Source organism: Lasioglossum baleicum, chromosome 19 (assembly GCF_051020765.1).
Source record: "Lasioglossum baleicum chromosome 19, iyLasBale1, whole genome shotgun sequence".
NCBI classification, from domain to species: domain Eukaryota; kingdom Metazoa; phylum Arthropoda; class Insecta; order Hymenoptera; family Halictidae; genus Lasioglossum; species Lasioglossum baleicum.
Window position 1 is genome coordinate 4,360,041 of NC_134947.1, and position 20,147 is coordinate 4,380,187.

General features: G+C 43.2%; 1 protein-coding gene across 7 annotated transcripts in view; it reads right to left on the reverse strand.

Annotated features, from left to right (window-relative positions):
• The window catches only part of LOC143218390 (neurotrimin), a 378,119-nt gene that overhangs the window by 84,443 nt on the left and 273,529 nt on the right, over nucleotides 1–20,147 (reverse strand). For 5 of the 7 annotated variants that reach the window (XM_076443540.1, XM_076443536.1, XM_076443533.1 and 2 more), the window contains one exon: nucleotides 1–18,923. This exon is cut by the window's left edge and continues 31,190 nt beyond it. The exons of 1 other annotated variant lie outside the window; for it this stretch is intronic. In XM_076443540.1, the coding sequence (XP_076299655.1) occupies nucleotides 18,709–18,923 (215 nt within the window). In that variant the 3' untranslated portion in view covers nucleotides 1–18,708. The remainder of the gene's footprint in view (nucleotides 18,924–20,147) is intronic. One more of the 7 variants, XM_076443535.1, reaches the window with a different exon arrangement.

The following is a 20,147-nucleotide window of genomic DNA, read 5'->3' on the forward strand; positions in this document are numbered from 1 at the left end:
GAGAAGAATTAACGGTAGAATGAATAGCCACTCCGGGATTGTGAAGAAGTCTGCTCGAACGGAAAGTTGGTAATAGCGTTTAAAGGAAAAGAAATCATTATAGATGGAGGCATAATCAAATTGAAGGGCTGGCAAAATGGGCCAGAAATAGAAATACCAGGTCGAGGCGGGAAATGGTCGAAGGAAGAAGAGAGCCGGATAAAAAGGTAACTGGCGCGCGGGCAAGAAACCTCGGGTGAGACTAAAGAACCGGGAATAAATTTCCCCGAGATCTATGGCCACTGTGGCTAAAGGAAAACGTTATTTTGGATACGAGGGATGATACTGGTCGGAAACCAATTGCACCCGCAGTCGTTTGTTCCCTCGAAAGTCTCAATTACCGCGAACGCTATTTTCTTAGCCTGAAAATCGACCGAATCGCTTGCAATCTTAAATTGGAACGGGCTTCCTACACCTTTAATGGAAATAAACTTTTCAAAGATAAAACAAGATAACGGAGAAGTACAATAAATACCCGTGACAAAATTTCTAGTAATACTTTTTCATTCTTCGGAGTAACGTTACAGAGATCCAGTCTATTATGTTCAAATTACACTGTACAACAAATTTCAACATTTTTTATGTTCCCCATGTGAATCAGCACGAAAAACTTAATAAGAACCACCCAACAGTAGTTGTGTAACAAAATTGAACAGTGTTATTAGTCTGGGTTGCAGTAAATAAATCCCCGTACCTTTCTATAAATAAAGGTATCACTTTTATCTGCCGGCAAGTAATCCTTCCGCGCCCTTCGTTATTATTCTTAATGTTTCATTTGCCGGAATGGAAATTTATTGCCTTAAAGAAGGCCGGCCAGTTATTCTAAGTAGGGCCGGATAAGTAGAATTATTGTAACCATATTAGCACAGAACTGGGTACCCTTTACCGTAATATTTTGTAATTCGAATTTGCATTTCTCCGTGTTACATTAGTTCTGTATTATTCGAATTACATAACTCATTTATAAATTACACGGTTTTGTCAGCGTTCGCCGACGCCGTCGTCTCCACCGGCACATCATCCACTTCCCTCGTTAATTTTCAAATTACCATCGCAGTCTGATTCCTGCCCGCCCATCCCAATCTCTGCTGTGTTGTCCGTTCGTGTTTTGGAACCGTCACGAATGTTTTCTTCGGTTGAAGAGACACTCTTGTATAATCTCTCAAAAATTTGAAAATTTGAAATAAGCTCGGACAAAAAATACGACAGAATTGAATACGAATTTAATTTATTTCAGATCTAAAAAGGCTACTATCGCGGAAAATGAGATTTTATATGACTCGAATTTCTTAAAATTAGTCTTTAATAGTCCTTTTGAAACCAACAGAGAGGAGAATTTCTCAATAAATTACTCAATGAAGTTTCCGAAAGTAAAATGATACAACTTCTTTCTGAAATGACTATTTAATATATGTATTTGATTACTCGGCCAGTTTCGGGGAACGTGGAGTAAATTTGGTTTCACCCTTTTAATAAATTCGGAACTCGTATTCCCTAAACTGGAAGACAAATCGAAATCGTGGACAAAATAATAAATGATACTGCCGAATGTGAATAAATCTCCTGACTACTAATAATGGCGCATTAATTCCCTTGACGGGCGATGTTGTACCCCCGCCACGCCGAGCGCAGCGGCATTTAAATAAATTTTTCAAGCGATCCCGGAGCGCTTTCGTTTTAATCGGTCGTAGCCGAGTGTATTCGGGCGCTTTTGTGCTTAAACTTCGGCAAGCATCAAAGCGCGCCTCGAACTTCCATCCGCGGCGTTTCATTCGTCCCGGCATTTCGATAGTCGATACTTTATTGACAATTAGGTCGACGCTGATCAATAATTCCGGCGAGCGTTTTAATTTCGGAACATACAGGCAGGGAGGATAGTTATAACCGAGGAACGGTTCCAATATCCGCGAGAATCATTGTGACCGCGTGTATGTGACTCCAGTGAGTGCGCTGCTACCAAAATCCCGCGATTCTTAGGAATCCATCGGGTAGAGGTGTCTTTACTTCATCAATGCTATTTCGAGGCCACTTAGTGTTTTTTAAGTGAAACATATTGCCAGGAAAAACGTCGCAAGTCACAGAAAATTTGAGTTTATGCATTAATAATTGAGCTTTATAGTATAGGATATAGTCTTTACCAAGATTATACGGCTTATAAGGTTGCAGGACTTTCAACAGGAATTATTCAACAAATTTATCTGTTTGGATACGCATTATCTAAGAAATGGCTAAAAATTTGGATGGATGCAATCTTGTTATTGTTATAAAGCAGGGCTGGCCAACACGTGGCTCGCCGGGCGATTTTATGTTTCCATTGAAACTTTTGTTTCTCGCTGTATGTATACAAGAAATATTAAATATTGTTATAAATCGCAAATACGACATATAACAATAAAGTTTTATTCATTTTGTATTTTTATTACATTTTCTAAAAGCATGTTTACTAAAGTGCGGCCCGCTGTAACGTTGCGCGTCATCAAAGTGGCTCGCGAAACCATTTGGGTTGGCCAGGCCTGTTATAAAGGGACAAAAAAAATTGCATTTAAATGCGTACCGTCCATTTGAAGGGCGGTTGCTGTCTCGCCGTACCAAAAGGGGTTACTTGAAAATTGCAACATTTCCAATGCGAAGAAAAATGGAAGAAGGAAATATAGAAATTCCGTTAGAGGACGGACCACCGCACGCGCGGTGGTCTGGTGCTTCCGTCATAGCACTTTCCGACTCCGGCGAGGTGCTTCGGGGTGCAGGAGGACAACGACGACACGTCCGGTCCGCCGGGCCGAGTGGGGAAAAAAGCAGATCGAACGTTCAGCAATTCAGACAAAAATAACGCTGATATCCGATCACAATAGGAGTACAATGGACACCGGGGACGATGACTATACGCCGGCTTGGGGCACTCAAAGAAATTGGCTGGCGGTTTCCTGACCCCGGGTCGGCCGGACCTTAACGGATAGTTGGAAACTCCGGGAGCAGGTGGCTTTCGAATCGTTCTCTGAATCAGACCGCTTCAACAACCCCTTCCCCGGCTCCTCGCTCCCCTTCTCACCTCTGACTTTCCGTCTGGGAGGGCGCGGGGCGTGGGGTGGAGGACGGGACGGGCGTGGGTGTGGAGGAAAGGCCGGTCGGTCATTCTTTTCGCATTGCATCCGACAAAGAAGTTACTGGCTGCTGAGAGTTTCTTTAAATCCCGAATACTTTTCTCGCCTTTCCCGTGTAGATGGCCCGCGTGCTCCACCCTTGATCGTCTGTCGCCAGTCTCTGAACACCGCCGCCGCGCCGCTACCCTCCAGCTACCTCTCTCCCCACTCCACACTTTTCCTTTCCACCACTCCCCCTCGCGTTCCCCTCGCGTCGCCATATCCCCCCACCGACCCTATAGCTGATCCCTCTTGCGTCGACTCCCAAGTTTTTTCTTGTAAACACGATTCGACGACGAAGACGACGACGACGACGACGGTGTTATCGGAAGGATAACCGTGGCGCGCTTTTATCGCGACTCGTTTTTCTCGCTAGGAGTTCCCGAACTAGGAGCTCAGGATTCCCCGGTATCTCCTCTAAGATCGTTTACCGAGATATTAACACGGAGATGGGAGATCTAGTAGGCCAATTCTCTACCTCACAGAGTTCTGCTGATGCCGGACCCCTCCCCTACACCTCCCGAGAACCCCTCTCGGAATTTGACGATTGCTTTTCGCACACTTTCGCGCCGAGATTTTATCGCCGGCCCGAGATATCTGAACCACGACACCCGAACTCCGTTGTTTATTACGTCCACAGTGACTCGCACCGGTAATCGATGATGATAATCGATTTCAACATGTTTAACACTAACCGCACAATTTTTAGATTTCCTACCATCGTAAGGAATAATAAATTGTTTTAATTACACTACGAAAACAAGAGCGTCCCCCCCTACGTTCACCCAGCATATGTAGAGCTGAAATCAAGTTCTGCGATCGAGCGTATAGATTTGTCCGCAAATTGCTCGCGGCCAGCAAGAAGCAATGAAATTCAGCTTTCGTTGCCGCATGAAATTAAGCGAGAAAGCTGCGCGTGTATCGAAATCCATGCAGAAGAAAGCTGGATAGGTGGAAGTTGCGGGAGCGCACGCAATCATAACTTGAAATGGCGCGTTCAGCGGTAGCAGCTACAGGAGCGCTCAACCGTGGCATTAAATTTCGCCGGAAAAAATGGGCGCAACGATCGAGAGAAGTGAAATTGCAGTACAGTTGTTTGTAGCGACGCGGTTGAATTCGTGAAATTTAGAAAACCGGCGACACGTCGTACCGATATAAATATTGTCGGGCGAGAATCGCGTTTTGCGCATGCATTGTTCGGCAATTGCCACGATTTATGATCGTTAAACTAGATTCAACAGAAATCTGTGTGTGTGTGCGCGTGTACAACTTGACCGTTTCGGGACGAATAATTTTACAAATGCCGAACACGTCATGTACTGATCCTGCATCCGATATGTTCGATACGTTCGGGACTTTAAATCGCGAATACCTAAGTCTGATGATGCCGATACTGATGTCGAACAATGGATCTCTGACTGGATAACCTCCAATTCGCTTGCTGCCCGAAAGATGGGGAGAAGTCATCGCTAACGATGGACAATATTTTGATTAATGTACTTCTCCATTTTGGTTCTTAAATAAAGCTCTACTTTTTGTAAAAAAACGGAAGGAACTTTTCGATTGACCTGATAAATAAAATCTGTAAAAATGTTACGATTCAAGCTAAGTCTAGATTCATTGTTTATTAATTCGTGCAATAAATAGTGATGCGAAATAAGCATGCCGGGATACTGAAGACTTGCAAATCGAGGTCCTGGTGTAAAAGTTTCGGAAACATGTGTCAAACTGCAGGACTATTTTTGCGAAAGTTTCGAAATTCCTGTAGGAGATGCTAATAGGTGTCGGTATGCAATTCATGGTGATAAATCGAGTTGCCGCGGAAACAGGAAATATAGTCCCGAATAATTTCAAAATTCATGGTTGCCTCTATGGAACGGCATCACCAAGTCTGCTGCAGCTAGTTCCTCAGCGAGGACAATGGACCCTGATCAATCTACTCCAGCAAACACCATACATTATTTCCTACGTCACCTAAGCAGAAACCGGCGGTTTCAGTTACACCACGCTCTGCACGATACTGGTTCAATAAACGAGTAACTAGTTTGCAGTGTGTGTAGTCTGAAAATCATCCAGAGGATCCTAATACAGGGTGACAAGAAATAACGGAGTTAATCATTTCTTATTATAATTCTGTCAAATCGACGAATTTTGAAAAACCAAATAATAACAACCATAACATGGATCTTTAGTATTCATATATTTAAGAAGTTTCGAAATGGCCACGTGCCTTGAAATTTTCGGCAATGGGCTCTTCTGACGTCATTCGGTCCGGTTTATTTTATGCAAAATAAAAGAATGTTTGCATTGATTGCAAGACACAGGAGCCAAATAGAAATTTCTTTCTTCTTTTAATCGTCTTTTATTAAGCTGAAATTAATACACAGATGTCCTTAGACCTTCCTAACTCGTTCACCACTTTAAATTGTACGTGTCCATTTTTGTCATATAAATGGATAAAATCCGCAGTCTATTCGTAATACATCATAATTTAAGTTCAAGAAAATTATTTCGTTGAAATGTCAAATTTTCATCCGCTATAAATATTAGCGGAGAAACTATTATCGTACTAATTGCACTATATTGCTTTTGACCGTTCTCCATGATCGCTCTCTCTGATTGTATTTTCGAACAATTTTTGTTGTTGTGGGTTTTCGAATAAAATGTTTCCGTTTCAATTAGCACTGTTTTAATCCTTCCATATCGAGCGTTGTTATCCTATGCGATTTTCATGTACCGGAAAAGTAAAAAGAACTCCATTTCGAAATGTGAAAAGTCGCCTTTTAAACATTCACGCGCTTAAAACATTTTCTATACGCGCAAACATATTTTTAAAGGCCGAACGTCAATTTTGTTAGTGCTGATGCTTTAACAGGTTTTAAATAGAAAAAAGGATGAAATACGAATTCATATATGCATGTGTATAAAAGATACGTAATTAACAAATATTCGTAATTGAATAATATATATTCTTCAACTGCTCTTCAATTGAATAATATACTCTTCACATTGCTAAAGAAAAATGAAAGCTGCACAAACAATTGGCAATAAATGCAACCCTTTCAGAATGAATGTCCACACGAAGAGACTGTTCTAACCTATAAATGTCAAACGAAGACTGATTTAACTCTTTCGCTACGGAAGATAATACAGCACCAGAAGATTTGTTACGTACCACACGATGTGTACGGCAGGCAACGTGGCAATCGTCGCACATTTTTCACACTGAACAATTAAAATTTCTTGCAAATATGACGGACATGTTTTACCGGTCTCTTCTGTTCGGTTCGACAACGTGAAGCGAGCGCCAATGAGCGCCCCTGGTGTCAGCGGAACGAACTAAATCAGGCGCAGTATATGAATATTAATTTTTCAAAGGGCCTTTAGGTACCAACGGCAATAAATGGATTAAACGGCCGCGTACTTGCAGGAGAAATCAATCTGATCCAAGATTCCGGATTCAGGAAATAATATGTCGCTCCATCTGCAATAATTAATCTTCATTTGCCAGCACTCTCCAGTTGCAGACGGCTCTTTCCTTGCCGAGCCGAAGTTTACGTGACTCGACGGTGTACCGGATACACCGGACACGCGTGCAGCGGCCTATTACATGAAAGCATGTTGCACGTGGTAAGAATAGGTGGTACCGGTTCTCAAAGAATTGCGAAATTTATCGCGCATTATTCTGGACAGCATTATCGCTCTCCAGATATTGCTTTGCACTTTATGATCCACTAAGCTCAGCTGTAGTATCGGATATTCTGATGGCGATATTTTATACACCGGCAATAACATTCGTGTTTTACATTTTCGTCGATAATAAGCTGACGCCAGTCTTGATATTTATGAAGAGAAATGTTTCCAAATAAAGTTGATCACCTCTGCAAACAGATTGATTTGATTGATGGTAGCGCTTTAATTAGGAACAAGACTAAAATCTTCCGAAGGTCACCCAGCGTCCTTGACATTATCCAACAATGTTCGTGGTTAATGGATCCTCTATAGAGTATTCCCTGAAATCAGACAAATGAACGACGCGACACGTTCTCCCCCGTCGCTTTTGTTTAAAAAAAAAATCATTTATTGTTGCGCTCACACTGATCTCCAAGAAGGCGTGTAAATAATAACAACGCGGCTGTAATGCTTGCGGAACTTTGAAAAAAAATGCTCCGCAGCCGTTGGAAAGGGTAATTGTCAACAGTCGCGTTTGTTAGTGCACGAACCCTCTCCCTCCGCCCCGGACAGCAGCAGCGATGAAAGTTCGCAGTGACCCTAAAAATGCAGTATTTACGACACAGTGGAGCGTTCGAAATTCTATGGACACGGGCACGTTATATTCTAATGAATGTGACTGCGAGAAACCAAGAGACCATGAACCGTTGATTCGTGTTGCTGCCGCGAGCCACGGGAGAAAACAAACCTGAACTACTCTGTGAAAATGAACCACGGAATTCTAATTCCTGAGCATATCCACGGCTTTCCGTCTCTGCTTCAAGTGGAAAAAGAAGGGTGTCGTTTGGAAACGTCATTTCGAAGGAGTGCTTTTCGACGTTCGTTTAGATACGCCACGACGTTGTAGTCGGCACGCATTAATTAAAACATCGACCCATTTTTTGTCCCTCTTGGACACGCATTCAGAAAACCATTTTCTGAATGACTTCAAGATTTTTAGCCAGCTACGCTTTCAGAGTATCGATTTCACAGGTAAACTGTTGCGAAACATGCTTATCCACGAGGTGTCCCATACTTTCGTCCAGCAGTGTAAGTGGTCCATAGACCGAGGAATTGCAAGGAACAATTCAATTGCCGTGGAAAGAGCCACACGTGTCTGCGATAGAGCTGTTAATTGCCTGGTGAAGAAGATTCGCTGTGGTTCGATATCGATGGCGTGGGGGGCTTGAGTGACACTAAATCGGGCAAACAAGTGGTTCTCTGGTAAAAGTGTCCTGCGAGCAGCGCAGATAGGGAGCGTCTATCGATTACTATGCATTACAAAGACCGACGCTGGTTCGTTCCACCTGCGCGAAAGAGACGCAACAGCACACGTTCACCTGTAAAACCGTGCCACGAAGAAAACGACCGCGCGTAAATTCTGCGAGAGCCCCCGAGTACGCTAGATCCTTCGCAAACTTGGATTTACTGCTGAAATCTGGCGAAGTTAACGTATGTATTCACCTGTAACAACGCTGTGTTCTCGATAAGCACGTGAAAATTAGCCCACTGCATGATTCGGGTTGTTAATCATTTTATTATGGTAACAGGAAAAGGTGATGTTACACGTTGAGATCGTTCCGGATCTAGATAATGGAAGAATTCTTGATTTTTCATTTATTTTGGGCCAGAACATAGCCACTTTCATACTACTTAAGTTACTTCTGCATTTTGTTTGGGTAAACTTTACTTTACCAGACTCAAAATTACGAATTATGATGTATTTGGTATGTAATCCAGTAGATTTGTACCAGATCGAAGTTTCGATCCTCTAGGATCAATAGTTGAGGAGATATGGTCGCTTAAAGTTGAGCATATTTCCAGTTCTTTTGACAAGGTAAAATGTCAAAAATGCTCAACATTAAGCGACCATAACTTCTCAACTATTGATCTTAGAAGTTCGAAACTTCGATATAATCATTCGTAGGAGAAAGGCACTTTAGAGTCCGGTAAAGTAAAGAGCAGCCATTTATGTAAATATACAGGGTGTCTCAAAAATGTTGTGATTTCTCCAGGGTGATTCCTGAGATCGTCTGAAGTCGCTTATCCTTGTTCGTACTTCATTCATTCTTTATGAGATAATTTGACAAGGTTGATAACGAAATTTGATCGTGCCGGCATCAATCAGGAGGGCATCGTTGCACAATATGCTTTCGGATATGTACCTGTGACACTGTCGCAAGCTCGGTGCGTCTTTTGTTCAAGGTAACAGAGTTCTGAGACCGTTTTGTCAGCCTCCTCTCGAGGCCGGGGAACGTGAGATCGTTATTTCATTATGGTTAATTTGAGACTGAGTGCGCTCATGGGTGGCTAACGAGAACGCGGAGGGATTCTCACAATTAGAGGGAAGATTAACGAGCGCCAAAATGCGCGACGCCACGACGAGTAATGTTTTTTATATTTACTTCCGTACTTTGTCGAAACTGCTTTCCCAGGTTTATTTACGCGACGCGACGGAAAATTAATCGCCGTTTCCAGAGATCGAGATCTTTACGTCGGCGAAACAATATATAAGAGGGAAACGGGAAAGTTGCATTAATAATTAAATAATCAGAATGGATTTACGTAGCTCGAGTTGAGAAAGATATTTTCGCGGAGTACACACCGTATAAGAGGTAAAAATATAAATATATCTCAATTTTTCTCCACGTCCATTTAATTTCTGGACGTGCCGTTGCGTATTAGCTTAATAAGTGGCCGTTTCATATATCTTAATGTAAGTGCTTTTCTTGGGCATCCAGAAAATCCCCGTAATGCTCCCTACAAATCACACGTGAGGGAAAGATTCCGCAAGTATCCAGGTGGCAGTAAATATTAAAAAGTTTCAGGTACACGGCGAGGTGAAAAAATTGTTTGAAGGATCTTGCGGGATTACGTTTCTTCGTGCAAAGCGTTTGCGAGTGGCTAAATCTCTGTCCTCTGATCCTTAATCTTTTCGAGAAGCATTCGTTTCAGTAAGTAAAGGCTCATCCTGTTGCCACAGAGTATTCCAATTCATTCGTTTCCGATTAGATTATGCTTGAACTTCTTCCTTCTATACTTTAAGAGGTCCATTATGATTTATTTTCCATCGATACGCTGGCCAACATCCTCATTTCTTGCATGGTCTTTCTGCGCGAGACTTTGCTTTTTCGAGATGAATGATTTTTCGATTATTAGGGGGGAGGGGGAACGGCCCTTTAACTTTACAACAGTCGCGTAATCTGTCGGAATAAATTGGATGGCGCGGGTCGGCGGAGGTTTTTCCGCGGAAAGTCGTGTCGCGTCGTTCCCTCGTTATTTCGTTTCGCGGGCGCGCTATTGCGCTAAATAGTGTTTCTGCAGTTATAAAATTGCGTGCGCCACACTCTGCCATAATAGCGGGCGCATATACACGATAATAACGGGCCGAAGAATAAAAGAATCCCGTGATGAACGTGGCCGAATTTTTCATAAAAAGCACGCGCCGAGAGCGTGATGCCGCGCGGTTGATTTACGATCCCGTATCCTGTAACGCGGACAATTTTTCTCACGTGATGGGCTTCATAAGCAAATGAAGCGTTATTAACTTCTTATGAAGCCGGGTTCTCCCGTGAACAATGCCTTCGGAATTACGTAGAGCCGTGGAAGGAAGGTAGAGGTTACTGGTTGTCGGACTATCGATCCACAGCGTAATTCCGTTGCCCTTTGCGCACCTTCAGGTAAGTAGGTAACTGGAGTTTCAAACTGTGAAATAACAGGACCATAGTGACACGCCACGATTGGCTTTCTCTCTGCAAAATAACAATGCCCCGTCCAGTATCAGAAAATCTCGCGTTCCATTAGCCGCCCCTCGCCCCCGCCCGTCTATGCGGCAGAGTTGAATCTGGCTTGTTTATTCATTTACTTATGGGAATAATCCCATTATATCGAAATAGATGACCCACTCCGAAACTCGACTCTACCTGCTTTCGCGATATTACTCATCCGTCGCCTCCGCACGCCTGGATTTCCACCATTCAACTCTTGTTCACTAATTCACACTTCTATTCTGCCGTGCTACAATCATCGGCCGTGTTCCCCGAAAGCCGGCCGCCGAATCCGATCCGCCTGAAATTCTCCAAATAGCTTCACGTTGTGCGCAAAATAAATCTTTTTACCGATTCGGAAAACAATTTTTCAAGCGAATCTTCTTTGCCGAGGGGGCTACAATTTTCTAGCGTTACGGAAGTGACGAAATTTCTATTTACCAATTTTTATTGCCTTAATGTCGTTCAATACTTTTATGAAATTTTATGGATAAAATGAATCTGTTATTCCTCGGAAGAATGTATTCCCATCTGTAATCAATTCTCGTTAAACATCTTGAGAGGTTCCGGAAGATGTATGGTGAAACGACTTTTACCATACCATGCGACGGACATTTTAGCTCAAATTGGAGAAACCAGGAAGAGCTTGAAAAATGGATACGGCACGAATTGAACGGGACGAAAAAATCCATCGCTCTGCAATTTGCTCCGCCGAAAAACTGATTCAGTTGGGATATGAAACTTTATCTCGTCCAGCATACTCGTCGGACCTTTCCCACGTCGATTTCCACCTTTTTTCCGCATCTAAATGGGTTCCTGCGAGACAAAACATTTAACATCGAAGCAGCAGCTGAAAATGCGTTGGGGGGGGGGGGGGATCAGTAATTCAAAGACTCCAGAATTCCGTAGACTCCGGACTCGATGAACTCGCATCAAGTTCGCGAAAATGTGTGGCATCGAATGGCCACGATTAAAAATTGTGCATATCTTTAAAATGGAAACTACAAAAACCGGAAGTTTTCCCCATAAAAAAATAACGATCACCTTGAAAAAAACTACGAAAAAATAACCGGACAAAAAAATTGTTCTTCCATGATATTTCTCCTTCGATACCATTTAAATTATGCCATAAATATTGTTTTTGTGACATTAAAAATAAAGGAGATATTTAGATGGCCCCTCTCCTTCCTTGTACAATCCTACTGTAACAAGAAATTGACTTCAGGATCAGTTTTGTAAATAACGATCATTGTTTTATTTTGACTGTTTCCGATCGTCCCAAGAAAGCAACAATTTTCCTCTCCGTGAATTTGCAACACCGAGGCATGAGAAAGTCTCTCCCCGAGAAAATTAGCTGCAAGTCCAAAGACGAGCATAAGCTCCTTGTCCATATGTTGGCTCGAGCGTGTCGAGTCCTATGATTGGATAAAATTCTCTATGGAAGAATAGGGTTGTGCAAACCCAACGCCAATATTGGTTTGTAGGATTGGCTGATCAAGTCGTGTTTCCGTGCAGGATCTTCTTTGTCCCACGTGGCTTTTATATCGAATTGCCGGTATTCTTCGCGAATCCGACAAATTCTTCGGCAAATTGGATTAGACAGCATCTGTCGGGAAATGTGTGTCCCGCTTCTAATACCGGCTTTGCCTTCCCGAAACAACCGATTCGAATAAACCTTATTTAGCCCGCGGTTCCGGTTTTATTTAGCACAGTGACAGCGGAAGATTGATTTATACTGACCGATCAACAGTATTGCCTCGCGAGACGAAAGTCACGTGTGTGATCAGCAGATTACGACGAGTCTGTCACATTTTACAGTAATCGTCCGTCGTATATTGTAAAGGAGTAATGGATTTTTAAAAGCACCTTCGTCTTGTCGAATACAGGAAAATTGATATTTATAAAAATGCATTACTGCTTTAAAATTCGGCGCCACAATTTCCCAAAATGTCGGCCGGCGTCTCCGAATTCGTCGCTTCCTTTGTCTCCGGGAGAGTAAGGCACGTGTTCCGAGACGGATGACTAAAACGGGCTTGATTATCATTTCAATTCCCGCTTATCGATCGACGGAACATTGTTCGAGGGAACGATCGGCGGGTCACCCACCTTGGTAGTCTCCGAGGCGTTGCAGCAGCGCGCAGGGCGGTGGGGGAGAAAGAAATTGATCGGAGGACGAAAATATTTGATTTACACGATGAAATTTTAATCGAGAGCCGTGTGCGGCTGCACCGTAAGATCTATTAAGCAGTTGCGGATGTGTTCCAGCACACACGTCAACGTTACAACTGAAACTCTCAGAACTACCTATGGAAGTATGGAACATTGTGCCGGAGTGTTTAAAGCGTCTGCACATAAACTACCGGCGCGGCGCGTATGAACGCGTGTAAGAACTCTGCTTGATTCTCTCGGCTGCTTACGTCGCTCTATCCGTCCAAAGAAATATAATTACAAATTGTATTGCTGCACTTTGAATTAATATCGCCTAACTTGAAACTCCCTTTCATCCCGCGGCGCCATTATTCGGTTCGCCTATCCTTCTCCGTTAATTAAAGATACTCTGTTGAGCCTCGGAGCTCTGAATGTACTAAAGTAGAGGCGGAACATTCGGCGAAGATGATTGAATTCCCCGCTAACAACGTCTGTGTGCTCTCCCTTACACCGTCGCGGTTTATCATAAACAAATTGGTACGTTGATGCGGATAATTGCTCGCGGCTGTCGTTCGCGCCTCGCATCGCCGGAAATCATTCTTCGAACACGCGTGTGTTACCGAGTTTCATTTGAAATATTCGCACATATTCATTTTATTTCGGAAATTATTCCGTTACAAACTCTTGAATAAACTTTCTCGTTCATAGATAAGGTGGAGTGGGGTAAGTGCGGCTTTTTTTGGGGGCGGTGCACAGTGGACGAGAAACCGATCTTTTTGGAGAAAAATCTGCCGACAACTCAGTTTTTCCTAGATTCAATTGGAATTTCTTTTTAAATGTTCGCGAAGGACTATACTTTGACGACGTGCTGCGCGAAAATCGTTAACTATCACAAGAAATCAAGAATCCTTATCTACAAAACCCAATAACTTCGATACTTTCTCCGCGGCGGCAGATTAAAAGATCACGAAAGAAGCAGGCTTCTGGGGCGAACTTGTTCAATCAAGAACGATCCGGAAACGATGCGGCGAGCGAGGATCCAGACAGGGGTGGATCGAAACGAAGAAACCCTTTGTTACCCACGCACACACACACCATTTATTAAAAGCTGCTTCGCCGGAGAACTCTGCCGGCGTTGACGCGAGCTGCTCGTCGTGGAGCTATTGATTGGAGGGTCATCGCTTTCAAAGACAATATTTATAATGGTGGTAATGAACGACGGGGTAAAGGGGAGGGGTGGTAGAGTGGAAGAGTAAGAAGAAAACAGAAAAGTGAGAAGAACATTGGGGGGGAGGGGACGGGGGATTAGAGAGGGAAAGGGAAATCGTGGAGGGTCGAGGCCAGCAAGATTTATTCGAGGCGACGACCGGGGTCTTTGCCATCGAACTCTCTGTGTACTTTCCACCCTAAGATATTGCGGTCGTTTCCCTTTGGTCAGAGAGAAGCCAGGGTAGGAAGTCGACCGGCCGTTTTTTCGCTCTCGAACCCTCGAACGACCAATGGGTCGTTCTGACCTTCTCTCTGCCCCCCCCCCCCGCCACTTCGGTAGACCCGGTCGGCCCTATCAATTCATTGGATTTTTAGCGGCGACTGGTTATAACCGGTACTTTCGCGTGAAATGTGCCCCCACCGAGTTAAAAATTGGCTTCTAATATGATATACGTAGGTGACCATATGGCCGGGAGAGCGCCGCAAAGCGGACGATATTTTCAGTTTCTTCGACCATTCCGGGCCGTTTCCGCGGGGGTGGTCCTCTCTGTTCGCGCAGGCTTTACCTCGTTCCGTTTGTCGAACAGAGCCTCCTCGCATATTCTTCCCCATTCGGTCCCCCCGGACTAACGTACTATCGGAAAGCGATAGTATTTTCGCGCTGGCGGTTCTCTTATTGCGCGGCCATATTTCACACACCGTTCCTATCCCCGCGACGGTGGCCGGCTAGAGAAACGACAGAGAGAATACCGGCGCATTTAATATGCAATTGCCCCCCGTGGTGGGGACGACTGTCGAAGAACTGGCGAAAACACGTGCGCCACCTACGAGCTTCCAACCGAGCGTTCCCCGGCTCTGCGACATCTGGCCCGTCCTCTGGACAAGGACGGCAATAAACTTTTGAAGATCGTTTTTACGCTCTCGATCGCGGGGCGTGCTTGAAGCGTCGCCGACTCGGTCCGGCCCGGCAACCAGCTCTCCGCGCACACCACCACCCCCTCCGTCGCGTGTATACACGTGCGAACTCGGAATCACACCGTGCGCGAGAACGCCCCACCGGAAGCCGGGAAATCTTCCCCGTAAAATTATGATTTACGTTTCCTTCGTGAAACTCTCTCTCGACGACGCGCGAGCACGCTCCCGCAGTGCCGGATTTTCCCCGGGAATTGGGATTAAATCTTTTTCCACGGGACCGGGGAAATCGTTAACGACGACAGGCCCGGTAGTTAGCGGACCGGAACCGGTGGCGTGATTTACCGGCGACCGTTTCGATGATCGCTGATTTTCGACGACGCGATGCGGCTGACCTGAAAGGGGATGGAATGTTACTCGCACACGAAACTCGGCGAAATGTTTCGGGAGTTCCCCTAACGCCGAACGGCACCCAAACGCTGGACTGTTGCTACGCTGTGCGACAGCATCGTGGCACACATTCAGATTTACGGGATTCTAACTTATTTTCAGGTTGAAACTGAAATTTGAACGAATTGGTTCGATACAGAAGTGTCTTGACGAAAATACGTAGCAGATCGTTCTGGAAATTGAGGGTGTACTTCCGAAATGGACGTACCTTCGATTTTTATCCGATTTTTTATATAGTTTTTTTTTTCTATTTACGGAAGTAAATAATGGCAATTTTGAGAAATACTTCAAACTAAAGTTGTAGGTCTGATCGAAATACATATTTTATGTCCTGTTGATTTTTGTCATAAAGATAATACTTTCCGAGAAAAATGGTAGGTTATTATTCACTTATGCGATATGAAAAATATCCATGTAGAATAGAACACACATTAATATCGTTTCTCTCAAAAAGTATTATCTTTATGACAAAAATCAATACGACATAAAATGTGTATTCCGATGAGACCTACAACTTTTATGTGAAGTATTTTTCAAAATTCCCATTATTTACGGAAATAAATGGAAAAAACTATGATTTTTTATAGTTGTTTCATGGTTTCGCTATGAAAATAAAATTTGCACCAATCTGAGGTGTGTCCTTTTCGGAAGTTTATCCCTATTCTTTGTTTTTAACCTTCAGTTACTCGCACTCCACTGCATACGTAACTGGTTACATGGAACTTTCTATCACACCGATATAAATAAATTTTTTATCCAATAAAATAACTACCTTAACGCAAAATAAATATTTGCTGGTGTAATCGACATTTCTGTTTACGCTTGAAACACTTTTAAAGTTTCGAGATTGTAAATACTGTATGCCAGTAATTAAAAGTTCACAAACGTTCAGAGGATTACTTGAATGATTACGATTTCGATCGAATATTTTCTGCTGGGAATAAGCTTATCCTGCTTATCGTGGAAGAATAAGGATATGTCAAATCAGGATTAGATTTTCTAAAATATTTTATTGAGAAAGAGCATGTGTACATTGTTTTTATAAATATCGTATGTAAAATCCTTTAATTGTAAACACGATAAATAAGTTTGATGATCAAATCCTACATCATATTGGATCTATAAAATCTTTCAATAAAAAATCGATACATACGTAAGATGTTTTCGCTGAATCGAGTGATTAAGCTAATCGGTCCGAATAGTTTGAAGACATCTATTTGAAGGACCATGTAGCAGATAGGGGTGCTGTCTGGGAAAGTACGCCGTCTCACTAACAATAAGTGGAAACCTCCTGGCGGATCTTGAGAAGTGCAGAAAACGCGTTCGTATTAGCGTATAGTAGCCAACAATTTGGATTAAACGAGGCCGATTAACTGGAACTAATTGCACAACTCGAGACAAGCCATTAAATCCCATTTGAGTGATCGAGATTACCAATCGGTAACAAGTAACTTAGTAAGTGGATCAAGATACGGCTCCTGGCAAACTAACAACACCATTTTCTTACCAACTAATTGTGGCGAAATGCCGCGCTAAGTCGGAGTAATCCTATCCTCTTCTTTAGCTAGCGAGGCTCGCTCACGTTCTGTTCCTCCAGCATTATATTTCTCGATTTTTCATTGATTTCTCCTCGTCGATACAGAGAATGTTGTTTTTATGAACGGATTCGCACTGGAGTTAAAAACACGCTTTTTCTCTTCAGTTTCTTTCAATCCACAGAAAGATCTCCTTTTTCAACGTCTTCATCGTTTGTGCTGGTATTTCGAATGTTACGCAACACGTGCCAATTAGTAGAATGAAACTACACAGGGTGAACTGGTAGTTCACACATAGTTTTCACACGTTTATTTATATTATTTAAAATAAAATTTGCCCAATACTGAGTTAACGATCACCCTGTATAGTTAGAAGAATATTAGAAGCAGTGTCACATTCGGAAACGGTGGCTGCATATAAAATTGTATTTTATCGAGTAATTGTTTCCACAATTCGGTAGCACGCATTATGTAAATATTACAGAGGGTGAACGCCCGAGTATACATAGAATAGTAATGTACTTTCGTTAGGCCCTTCCTCAGAATTTGATCGGCCTTGTCCGCCATCATAAATAAATTATATCGGTGCTGGGTCGACGCTCGTTCTTCGTACGTTTTCGTCGCGGTATTATCTCCCTCGGGCGACACCCACCCTATTTTTCCTATCGAGGGTTTTACTGTAGCGTGAAAAGAAAAGCGGCGCCGGCCCTCTGTCTTCCTATATCTTAATTAATCTATCCGGGAATGACGCTATTTCTATTCACGGTGATCGTAAGAAGAATCAGAAATGCATGGAAAACGTTGACAAATTCGCGTCGCGATGGTCGGAACTGATATGGTTTTATGATTCTCTATTTCTCTAAGGAACCTCAAAATAAAATATTTCTATTTTACCACGTTTTTATTAGCTCGCTTTCTTGTTTGTTTCCCTGTTTGTCTGTTCGGTGGCAAATTTTGCAATTGATTTTAAACTAACTTCCTGATGAGCTAGAGACTTGAAATCGGTTACATGGCTCAGAACTAGATGACAATGCATTATTAAAAAAAAAAAAATGATCATCGATTGACGACGATTTTTTCGTTTGATCAAGGATTCACGATTAACTTCATCAATCGATTGAATCAATCGCCGATTATTCGACGATTTCTTTTTTTAATCGTATACATTAATCAATCAATTATGATTAAAATTTTAATCGATTAATGCCCAACACTGTTTCAAATACTATTTTCCTCAGCTCTGGTGTCCGGATACTTTCGATCGGTAATGTATAATGTAGTCGTAATGTATAATGTATAATGAGCGAAGTGTTTGAACACAGTTGTGTTGTGTTAATGCGATATCGAGCCGTTCGGGATCATTGGTCCAAAGACAGCTCGTCGACGACGAGGAGGGGGGAAGGAAAAAGGACGAAGTATGGTGCTGGTTCGCTGTACAGACTGGTCCCTGAACACAGAGGGAGAGGGAGAGAGAGAGAGCCTAATCAGAGCGATTCAATTCCAGACGATGAGTGACGTCGAGGAGAGGAGCGAACAAAACTAGACTAGCTCGTTTGCCGGTCTCTTCCATTTCGTCGACAGAGGATCAGCGCAGGATAATAGGATTTTTTGACGTATGAGAGCCACCCGGCGCTCTAACGGGTGGTCCTAGGGAAAAAAATCATGCTTATTGCTGACTGGGCAGGATCCACTTGCGCATCGCTGCCTACGAAAATAATGCGACATGGTCCCCCGGTAACGTCAGCTGCGCTTCATATTTCACGGAATAGCTATCTGTCTATTTCGCTGTCTCTCCGTCTACTCCGTGATACCGTTCGTGTCTGCCGCCTCCTTCGTTTTTCTTGCTGTTCTTGCTTTCTGTGTTCTTGCACGTCGAAATTTTGATTCGACTATACAGTTTCGTTTTCCGTTTGCGACGCAGCTCGTTCGAGTGCAGCTCGTCGAGCTGACTCGCGAAAATCGGGATAACCACGCGTCCTTTCTTTTAACCGGGGCCGGGTCCGGTCGCCGCGCTGCGGAAAAAAGCAGAAAAGAAAACGATTAATGGGCTTAATAAGGTCCAACTTTGCGGGTCGTTACCTTTTTGTCGCGCGTAGTGATACCCCGGCCGGCAAGCACAATTGAAATTCTGCAGAGAAATGCGCATCCGCGCTGAGCAATTTATGTCCTGTTAAGCGATTAAACCGGTCGCGTTGTTTCTTTCGTGTTTTGTTAAATGAAAACGGAACCCCCGCCGCACGGTTTAATCGGAATTAATTCGATGCTCGTAACCGTTGCCTAACCATGTCCGAAATTAACTTTGAAGCACGAGGTAATTAATAACGCTCGGCGATCCTTGCGCTGTAATAATCAGTTATTTGATGTTGTTGTTCTTTGTTTTCACCGATTTGTCCCATTACAATTATTCTTCGATTCAGCCGTTTCGTGGGGAAGTGGCGTGAATGTTTGGTGTGACACTTTGATGCGCTGGCGCGCGGAGTGGGGATCGCTTTTTTTTCTCCTGAACGCACAGTTTTTTTTTTTTATTTGTTCTTCATCCAGTTCTGTGAGCTATGTTTAATGTTTCAAGTCTCTAAGCTCATCGGCGAGTGGTTTAAAATTCGATTACAAGATTTGACGCATACAACGACAACTCGGCAAGCTAATATAAGCGTGGTAAAAATTATAAAAATTATTTGCGCTTTCGCAAAGAGGTTTCGTCGAAGAATTATTTATGTTTGTAATTTCGAAGCAGAGAGGTTCACGGTTTGACGCCTCGGAAACGACAGGTTCTGCAAGTTAGCAGCGAATCCGCGCCGTTCTTGGTGTCTAGCCGGCTCGAAGAGATTCCTCGAGCGTAAATTCGCATTGTAAAGTCTGGCACATAGGTTTTTTCAATAACGTTAACCATGACTTTTCTTTTATGCATTGGTTTCCAGCTTGCGGCGAGATTTCCCACGCTGCATGATTACGGCGCCTCTCTCATCTACTCAGTTTGACTTGGTAAAATTGCTTCTAGCGAAGACGCATTTTTTATCCTTCGTTTGCATCGAGGTTATACCCGAGGCCAGCAACAAAATTTGAATTTTCGCTTCACGCTGCGTGGACGGGTGTAGCGCGAGTTCGCGGGAATATGCGATGATGCATACCCCGTTGAAAGGTAAGTCAATATTGATGAATTTATATATAAACTTTATCATTCGGCATTAAATACGTGGTCAAACAGAATTTAAGAAATTCAAGGTTCTCTAAAGGTT